The sequence below is a fragment of the Neoarius graeffei genome, chromosome 25 (assembly GCF_027579695.1).
Source record: "Neoarius graeffei isolate fNeoGra1 chromosome 25, fNeoGra1.pri, whole genome shotgun sequence".
NCBI lineage: Eukaryota > Metazoa > Chordata > Actinopteri > Siluriformes > Ariidae > Neoarius > Neoarius graeffei.
The window spans coordinates 31,167,972-31,177,905 of record NC_083593.1 but is presented as its reverse complement, the minus strand read 5'-3'; the positions used below and the strand labels follow the sequence as shown (position 1 = coordinate 31,177,905).

The 9,934-nt window shown below is 39.5% G+C and overlaps 1 protein-coding gene across 1 annotated transcript; it reads right to left on the bottom strand.

Annotated features, from left to right (window-relative positions):
• Positions 1 to 6,653: 6,653 nt before the first annotated feature.
• On the bottom strand, positions 6,654 to 9,401 carry LOC132873404 (heat shock cognate 71 kDa protein-like). The gene is made up of 8 exons (XM_060908934.1): positions 9,194 to 9,401; positions 8,844 to 9,049; positions 8,589 to 8,741; positions 7,933 to 8,488; positions 7,540 to 7,742; positions 7,244 to 7,442; positions 6,940 to 7,172; positions 6,654 to 6,839 (listed from the first exon to the last, which is right to left on the bottom strand). Exons 1-8 carry the CDS (start codon positions 9,396 to 9,398, stop codon positions 6,654 to 6,656), a joined length of 1,941 nt encoding a protein of 646 aa, XP_060764917.1. The 5' UTR covers positions 9,399 to 9,401.
• Between the last annotated feature and the right edge of the window lie 533 nt (positions 9,402 to 9,934).

The following is a 9,934-nucleotide window of genomic DNA, read 5'->3' as shown; positions in this document are numbered from 1 at the left end:
AACCACTACACCACCGTGCCGCCCGTTATCTAATATAATATAATATAATATAATATAATATAATATAATATAATATGTAAATGTATCAACTTCAATATAATTTCTAGCATATAATTTATTTCATATTATATGACTAATTCACATCATAGAGACAAATCAGGGCTGCAAGTCAGTGAAGGCATTCAACATTAATGTAATTATTACATTTAAATTTGCAATATCTATTATTATTATTATTATTGGGGTGGCACGGTGGTGTAGTGGTTAGCGCTGTCGCCTCACAGCAAGAAGGTCCGGGTTCGAGCCCTGTGGCTAGCGAGGGCCTTTCTGTGTGGAGTTTGCATGTTCTCCCCGTGTCTGCGTGGGTTTCCTCCGGGTGCTCCGGTTTCCCCCACAGTCCAAAGACATGCAGGTTAGGTTAACTGGTGACTCTAAATTGACCGTAGGTATGAATGCGAGTGTGAATGGTTGTCTGTGTCTATGTGTCAGCCCTGTGATGACCTGGCGACTTGTCCAGGGTGTACCCCGCCTTTCGCCCGTAGTCAGCTGGGATAGGCTTCAGCTTGCCTGTGACCCTGTAGAACAGGATAAAGTGGCTAGAGATAATGAGATGAGATTATTATTATTATTGGTACACATAACCTGGGAGATATGTAGAACAAGATGGATTAAGCCACAACTTTAGAAAAAGTCAGGAAGAAAATCCGTTTTGAAGACTTGCTTCGGATCATGAATGCTGGTTTGTGTTTGGATGTGCCTCTTTCAGTCATTTTACACTGTACAGGCATCTAAGGTCCTGGGGGTGGAGCTTTGTGAGCATAGGCAGGAATGGGTTGAATGAGTTTTTAAAAAATCTACTGTCAACTTCACCCGACTGTTAGAGACATAAATGTGGGTTAGGTAAGATTTATATTTAAAAAATAAAATAGGTCTCCAATTGTTAAATGAGTAGAGCTTAATAAGATTTGAATGATTTTTGAAGCCTCCTGCTTTATCTGCTTGAAAGCTAAGTTAAAGCTTTATAAACATGAATCTTCTCCTCAAAATGTTTATGAGAATGTGAAGGGACATGTTTATAAAATAACAAGCAAGAGGCCAATCCAAATACAAACACACATACTGGACCAGAAGGCAGGTTTTCAAACTGTTGTTTTTCTTTTCCTCATCTATGTAATTTTAAAAAATAATTTCTGCATAATTTTCCACATTATTTGTACTAGTACGATATGAAAAATATTTACTGCTGCATCTTGGAAAAAAGTCGAATCTGCACCTGACTGTAGTTGTAGTTTAACTAGTAAGATAATTTCTACTAGATTGTCTTTCAAATACACAATTCTGAACTTTCTTTCTGATTCTGATTCCATATTCAATTCACTTGTAACTTTATTGGTACGATTCTACCTAGCACATGTCTTCAAATATTGTGTACCCAGGTAGCCTTCCCTTCATGGAAGTTTCCATAACTAAAATGAATGAATCTAAACACCTGAAATCTTGCCTTACTTTTGTCCAGCTTGACAATTGAGCCACTCTGGCCATAAATGAGGACTAGCTATCAGTAATGAAATAAAATTTTTGTTGTTGGTGGTGGGGTTTTTTTTCATAGGATTTTATAGCTTTTAATTAGAATTCCGACATTCCAGTTACAGCCTGTGGTACCAAACAGTCAATTATTTATTTATTTATTTATTTATTTATTTTGTCTGTGTTCAGGTATTGCTCCTGATTTAACTGTTCTATGTGATACATGAAATGCTATTTATCATGGTAATTATTATAGGTCTATCATGTGTTTGAATCATATTTATGTAATTTTTTTAATGAAAAGCTCCATAACCTCTCTGTGGGTTATGGAGCGTTAACACTCCTGTTGTAGGTTATTCCAGTCAAAAGTGACATACATCTGAGCCACATCTTATTTTATTTTAGAGTAAGGGACAGAGGCATCGATTTATAAAATCATGTTGAAAATAGCTATTCATTCAGCTTCTTCTTTTTCTTCCTCCCCTTCTTCTTCTGGGACAACCTCTTCTTGCAGTGTAATTGTATTTCCTTACTGTAAGCATGGATGGCCCACTTGGTGCTGTATTATAAGTTACAGTGAACAAAATGAGAATTCTTACATAGGGAAGCAGAGCCCTTGCCTTTGCTTAATGTGATTAATAAGAAATTGGATTGTAATTAGGCCTGTCATGATAACAAATTTTATATTGTTATATTGTTATATATACGATATATTGTCTCAGAAATTATTGCAATAAACGATATTATTGTTGACGTCTTTTCAAGACAATTTTATGCCACTAGTAAAATAATAATGATCATGCAAATACACCCTTTCAAAGAGCAGTAAACTTTTTAATTAAGTCAACTTATTCAATTCAACAGTGGAACATAAATATATAAATATAAATAAATAACCTAAAGAAATAAAACAATCAAACAAAACCACTCACAACAAAAAACAATAAATAAAATACAATCTATGGCTCTTAAAAATTGCACTTAAGTAAATATTAACTTGGCGCAGGGTAATAAAAAGACATTCTTTTCTTCACAGGCAACATTCTGCCAATCCAGTTTCTCAAAGGTTAGTACCCAGATAAACATAGTGCAAAATAACAACGTATTGCCAGCTGTCATTTGGATAAAAGTAACAACAATTAGAGCGAGATAACATGTAGGCAAGGGCGTAGGTTTGGTATTAACATTGGTGGGGACATAAACCCAATGCCAACTTCAGGTCAACATTAGAGGGTCACAATATTTTGCTCCACTGTGTTCCACCAAAAGAGTATCCATCATCTCTCCAAAGTCCAGACTTTTAAAATTTGAAGTTCAGAACTGTAGTAATTCATGAATAATAATAATAATATACAATTCATTTGATTAATTGCAAATCTTGCATGCGATGATTAACTCATTCTACCAATTTGCAAATGTGTTTTACAAGCAAATAACGCATTGACTGTCGGGAGGGTGTATGTTCTTTTCCCTCATAAATGGAAGTAGAACACATACGGAGCCTTAAACACTGCGTTCCATGAGGCTGGCAGGGGGAGTAGGCTATCTTCTGTGTGAGCTTTCACTAGTTTTAGAATGCTAGTTTAAGCTAGTTTATGATTGATCTAACCGTAAAACAGGACGAGGTCTCTAGAACTTTTTTAACACGTTGAAAGGTTACAATTGCACTTGGCAACAGAATGTATCTGAATTCTGATTGGTTGTTGTTATATTATTGCCCTTTTGTTATCTTCTTGAGCCCGGAGAGGAGGGAATGACAGGGTTCTACAGAGAAAAGTTTTTAGCCGACCGCTTTCAAATTAACCCCCTTGAAAACCAATCAGTTCAGTGTATGTATGTACTCACTATGTGACGTTTTCAAGAGAGGCGGGAGTAACCAAAAATTTCTGATCAAGAAGGCGGAGGCTGTTATGCTTATTACGTGAAAATGTTTTATTTGATTAAAAAGTGTCTGGGCCACGAAAAATGTCCACATCATCATCGGGTTGTTATTTACATGTGTCATGTTACACGAACTTGGTCAGGGCTTTGCAGGTCTTAACTGAAGCACTTCAAATTAAGGGTTAGCGGGCTGCTAAAGTTTGCAGGCACTTCACAAGCAAGACTAGGTGCAATATTAGCCAACATTAGCACAATTTGATATGATTTAATAATGTCTTTGTGACAATGAACACAGGCTGTTGTCAGTATCAAGTCAGATTGTTATTTACATGCCACACAAACTTAGAAAACAGTCATATTTGTATGTTGTCGTTTTTATACACTGAATATGAACTGTTGTTAAATGATTCATTTCATGAGCTAATCTAATGTTACATTCCTCAACGACAGTTTGCTAGCTTACTAGCTAGCAGCCGGTCACTGCACTTCAACTGCACTTGCTAATTGACATGGTAGCCGAACATGCTTGCTGTTTTCGTGACCACGCCCCTAGATTGAATATTCATGAGCTAATTTTGCGTGGTGTTTCGCCCAGTGGAAACCTACAGTAACCAATTGTGTACCGCGCACGGAGCGTGAGTTTTTTCTTCAATCAGAAATATTGGTAAGGACACATCCATACCCAATTCTACGCCTATGGTCTGTACAACGGAGCAACGTGTTGTCTTTTCCCCATTCAGTGGATACCCTGGCTAGATAACTGTTGCATGCTGGGAGGCCCCACCTGTGAAAGAGAGCCGCGTGAGACGACAGAAAACAGCGCGGTGTTTTATTCAGTCAATGGGTCAAGCTAATACTCTTGCAGCTTCCCTATGTAGATGTACAGCGTGTAAATGCCAAAATCGCAGTCAAAAAAATTACTGAGTTTGTTTTAATTTACCGTATGATAAGTCGGTATATCGAATATCGTGACAGGCCTAATTGTAATGTTCTCATATTGGAATGAGTGTGAATGTTTGTGTGTGCGTTCCCAGAGGAAAGGAAATTTTAAAATGAGATCTCTTCTCTTTCTCAATTGTTTCTCCTAGACAATAATGAGATCATAGTGATATTAAAATGAGATTATTGCTTTTGTCTCCTGCTTCTCAGGTTTGTCTCTGGAGCAAAAGAGTTAACTTATCTCATTGTAGACTCCCTTTAATCTACAAATGAGTTCTCAACAATGTTTTAAATAATGCTCAGTGTTGACCAATTTATACATCTCATACTTTACTCAGGCTGATCCACCAGAGAGCTCTCTCTGTAAACTCACACAATTCTCATTTCAGATCTATTTGGTGAGTCTCAGATTAGGCTCCGTCAGTTTTGTAAAAGAGGTCTCTACACAATCTTGAACCATTCTCATTCTAGTCATCTCAGTTTAGTCCATTTTTGATTTACAAAAGAGATCTCAACAAAGGCTTAAACAATACTCAGATTAGAGGTCTGCGCGGGACAGAATTTTCAGTCCCGCTCCCGCATTGTGCAGTCCCGCTCCCGCCCACTCCCGCAAAGAATTATGATTTTCAGTCCCACTCCCGCCCGCCATATTTTGTCCCGCTCCCACCTGCAAATCCTGCATGATGCAGACGCGTTATTTTTCATGAAAGTTGAAATTAGTCAACTAATGAAATAGTCTTAGTCGTGGCTCAGTCGACTAAGGCGCCATACTATAAATCTGGGGACCTGGGTTCAATTCCAACCCGAGGTTATGTCCCGATCCCTGTCTCTCTCTCCCCAGCTCATTTCCTGTCTCTACACTGTCCTATCCAATAAAGGTGAAAAAACCCTAATATCTCTTTTGTGACTCCTACTTGTCTCATTGCTATGTCTCAGCTTTTGCTTCTTTTATTTCTCCTAAGGCAAAATTAGGAGAAAGAACTGTGACAAAAGTAATACTTAAATGATCCTTAAAAGAGAATCACCATTTTGTCTCCTGAGCAACAAAAGGGATACAAATGAGAAACAAAATTTTCCTCTGGGTTGTGCTCTGCGATGGACAGGGTGTATTCCTTGTGCTTCATGCCCAGTGTTTCTGGGATAGGCTTCACTGTGAAAACAAACTTAGCTGCTGAAAATGAGTGAAGAATGTTCCCACATCACTAGGACACATTAAATATGAATGACTCCCCCCTCACATGTAATACAATGCACTGTATGAAATTGCTGTATTTCAAGGTGATGCAATAACGCACTTAGTTCTTACATTATCCAACGTCATGACAAGCCATATTGCTTATGAGAAATAAACAATTGTTTACAATACATTGAATGAAAAATAAGAAACATGGCAGGTAGGGATCTATTTATTCACCCAGTGTCGGGTTTTCATAAGAATACTGTTTTATTTTCTTGTTTTTCGGTGCATCTTTCTCAGCTCACAAAATAACTTTTAAAGCGAGACTGCCTTTCGATTTCATAAAACCGGTGAAATTTAATTCCTTCTGAAATTTGGTCATTGTGATATACTGTAGGTTTATTTCTGTGATATTTCACAAAATATCAGGCCATTCTATGGCTGGGAAGTTATTTAATTTGAGCGGATTCCCAAGCAAATAACGTGCATGAAACCGCACGCTTTGTGCAGTCAAGCAGACAGAGGAAGTCCGTGTGTGCATGCACAGGTTTACCTTTGACCATGCACTGACAGTTAAATTATTTTGTCACTAAATGAACAGCTGATCACACCGAGGTGCTCACTGACCGCCACCATTTATTAGTTTGGCCCTGCATTTCCTTTCCTTCGCAATATAATGTCTTTTCTTCTCATTTTCCATTACTATAGTCATCTTTCATGTTTCATTCACACACTCACGTCCTCCATTTTCTCTCCTGTTTCAAATTTGTATTTCATAATGTCTTGCGCGAATGGGGAAAGCCTACCACACGATGTATGATGTAATATCTTGAATTGGGTCATGTTGAAGCAGGCAAAAATGGTGGAGAATTTAGAGCCACATGGCCCTAAATTCATTAATTGTTCTATTAGGAAAAAACTAATAAAATTGGAAGTCTATGAATCAAATTAAGTAGCTTTTGGTCCACTAAACAAAAATATTTGGTTGTCAGGGAAAATTATTTTTCTGACCTACACTTGAAAAATCTGAAAGGCCGTCTACTTTTAAGTAGTCATAGGTCACTGCATACTGATCAGGCCTATTGGGATAAAAAGGATATAGTTAGTCTATGTCATTGCTATTTTATCTTTAATCAACTTCGTCAATGACTGGTCCAGAGGATCCTCCACCAGAGGGACCACCACCAGCTCCAGGGAATCCACCTGGCATTCCACCTGGCATGCCTCCAGCACTCTGGTACAATTTGGTGATGATGGGGTTGCAGACTTTCTCCAGTTCTTGCTGTTGATGCTCATACTCTTCTTTTTCTGCAGCCTGTGAAACAAGGAAATATTATAGTCAAAAGACATCTAATAGCAAAGATTTTAAGTAATGTGTAAGCCATTAAGATAAAAGGAGGCACAGTCAAGATTACCTGATTCCTATCAATCCAGCTAATGATCTCATTGCATTTGTCCAGAATCTTTTGCTTGTCCTCATCACTGATCTTCCCCTGCAACTTCTCATCCTCTACAGTGGATTTCATGTTGAAAGCAGAGGACTCCAGGCCATTTTTGGCAGCCACCTTGTCACGCTGCACATCATCCTCAGCCTTATATTTCTCAGCCTCGTGCACCATGCGCTCAATGTCCTCCTTACTGAGACGACCTGTTTCAAAAGAACCTTAATAAACCTGTACAGGTACTAAGTCTGAGAGTTATATCAGGAAATCAACATACCCTTGTCATTGGTGATGGTGATTTCGTTCTTTTTGCCAGTGCTCTTGTCAACAGCAGAGACATTAAGGATGCCATTGGCATCAATGTCAAATGTGACCTCAATCTGGGGGACACCACGAGGAGCAGGGGGGATTCCAGTGAGCTCAAATTTGCCCAGCAGGTTGTTGTCCTTTGTCATGGCACGCTCACCCTCGTAAACCTGGTGAGAACACGAAGATGTTTTTTTTTTTTTAATTGAGCATTTAGGAACCTTTCACTGATAGAAAACATCACATAAAAAAAAATCCAGTTCCAACCTGAATCAGCACACCAGGCTGGTTGTCAGAGTAGGTGGTGAAAGTCTGGGTCTGTTTGGTTGGAATGGTGGTGTTGCGCTTGATTAGAGCAGTCATCACACCACCAGCAGTCTCAATTCCTAGAGACAGAGGGGTGACATCCAGCAGCAGCAGGTCCTGAACATTCTCAGACTTGTCCCCAGAGAGGATTGCAGCCTGGACAGCTGAAAAGTAACTGAGGATTAAGATCTTCACATGGTAATTGGAAAGTAATTTTTTCCTTGCTGGCACTCAGACATGCAAGGAAAGTACTTTGGCAATATTTGTTTTTTCAACCTCTGGTGCAAACTATCAATGACTGGACTCAACATCATTGTGAGACCATAAATTTGAGGAATGAATAAATGAACCAACCTGCTCCATAAGCCACAGCCTCATCAGGGTTGATGCTCTTATTGAGCTCCTTGCCATGAAAGAAATCTTGGAGGAGCTTCTGGATCTTGGGGATGCGGGTAGAGCCACCAACCAGGACAATGTCATGGATCTGAGATTTGTCTAATTTTGCATCATGGAGAGATTTCTCAACAGGGTCCAGGGTTCCACGGAAGAGGTCAGCATTGAGTTCCTCAAAACGAGCTCTTGTGATGGAGGTGTAGAAATCAACACTCTCATAAAGGCAGTCAATCTCAATACTGGCCTGAGTGCTGGAGGACAGGGTGCGCTTGGCCCGCTCGCAGGCAGTGCGCAGACGGCGAACAGCTCTCTTGTTGTCACTGATGTCCTTCTTGTGCTTGCGCTTGAACTCAGTAATGAAGTGGTTCACCATGCGGTTGTCAAAGTCTTCCCCACCCAGGTGAGTGTCACCAGCAGTGGATTTGACCTCAAAGATGCCATCTTCAATGGCCAGGATGGAGACATCAAATGTGCCACCACCAAGATCAAAGATGAGGACATTCCTCTCAGAGCCGACCTAAAATGTCAAAATCACTTCAGCATTTACAAGCAAGCTGCGAAGGAAGTTTAAATGGAATAAATAGCTAGTATTGATTTAAAAGTCACACTACTTTTACCTTCTTGTCCAGACCGTAGGCAATAGCTGCGGCAGTAGGCTCATTAATAATTCGCAGTACATTTAGACCAGAGATGATGCCAGCATCTTTTGTGGCTTGACGCTGAGAGTCGTTGAAGTAAGCTGGTACTGTTATCACAGCATTACTGACAGACTGTAACAAAAGTTTTACCAGGACTTAGAATATTCTTCTAATTAAATGAACCTAAGTGCTTGAAAATAAGTATAGAATTCTTTGTTTTTGTAAGACATTTACCTTTCCAAGGTAGGCTTCAGCAATTTGCTTCATCTTCCCCAACACCATGGAGGAGATTTCCTCAGGATAGAAGTTCTTGGTCTCTCCTTTATATTCAACCTCCACTTTGGGACGTCCACCATCACTAATGACCTTAAAAGGCCAATGTTTCATGTCAGACTGAACCACTGGATCCTCAAACCTTCTGCCAATCAAGCGCTTGGCATCTGAAATGAGACCATACCACAATATGGTCAGTCAAGCTGGCATTTCATAATTTGACTTCAAATGACCACTTAGCATAGAATTCACAGGAAAATGCTTTAGACATGTACAGGTTGTGAGGGAATAAAGCAAAAATCCATACTAACCAAAGATTGTGTTGGTGGGGTTCATGGCCACTTGGTTCTTAGCTGCATCACCAATCAACCTTTCAGTATCAGTGAAGGCCACATAGCTTGGTGTGGTCCTGTTTCCTTGGTCATTGGCAATAATTTCAACTTTGCCATGCTGGAAGATTCCTACACAGGAGTAAGTAGTCCCCAGATCAATGCCAACTGCAGTTCCTGTTGACATGGTTCCTGTGAAAAAACAGAGGAGTCATGTGTTTAAATGGTGGAATAAACCTGATGCCACAGTGTACTTAGGAACCTTAAAATGTACCAGTGACAAACTGTACAAGTCAATTAAGCCATACTCAGGAAGTCACATTATTATTATGTAAGGCTACATGCCACAGCACTAATCTGGTGGCTACATGTGTCTAATTTACTGTCGCTATTTTTTTTTTATCTAGCTTTATTATTATTATTATTATTATTATTATTATTATTATTATCATCTGGCATCCGTCCATCTCAAGAGACAATGGTACAGCACTAGCATATTCTTGAATGGCTGAATAGGCCAACTCAAGAGTGACAGTGCTTCCCGCAGCAGCTGCATATGAAGCCTGATGCTTCTCCAGGAGCAGCTGCTCCAGCTTTCCTCTTTGCTCATTTCACAACGAGTTGGTTGTTCCTGTCATGCTCAGCCTTTTACATGCCGTTTTTGACTGTGGTCCTCCAGGCTTGACGTGAGTCTGCCGTGTTTTCCCGGTTATTTTTATTGAT

What these genes read in the sequence shown, in the direction of transcription:
- LOC132873404 (XM_060908934.1), bottom strand. Translation starts at nt 9,398, where the DNA reads ATGTCAACAGGAACTGCAGTTGGCATTGATCTGGGGACTACTTACTCC. An exon ending in CCTACGGTCTGGACAAGAAG is followed by an intron (nt 8,489 to 8,588) that starts GTAAAAGTAGTG and finishes TTGACATTTTAG; the next exon opens with GTCGGCTCTGAGAGGAATGT. An exon ending in AGCCTGGTGTGCTGATTCAG is followed by an intron (nt 7,443 to 7,539) that starts GTTGGAACTGGA and finishes TGTTCTCACCAG; the next exon opens with GTTTACGAGGGTGAGCGTGC.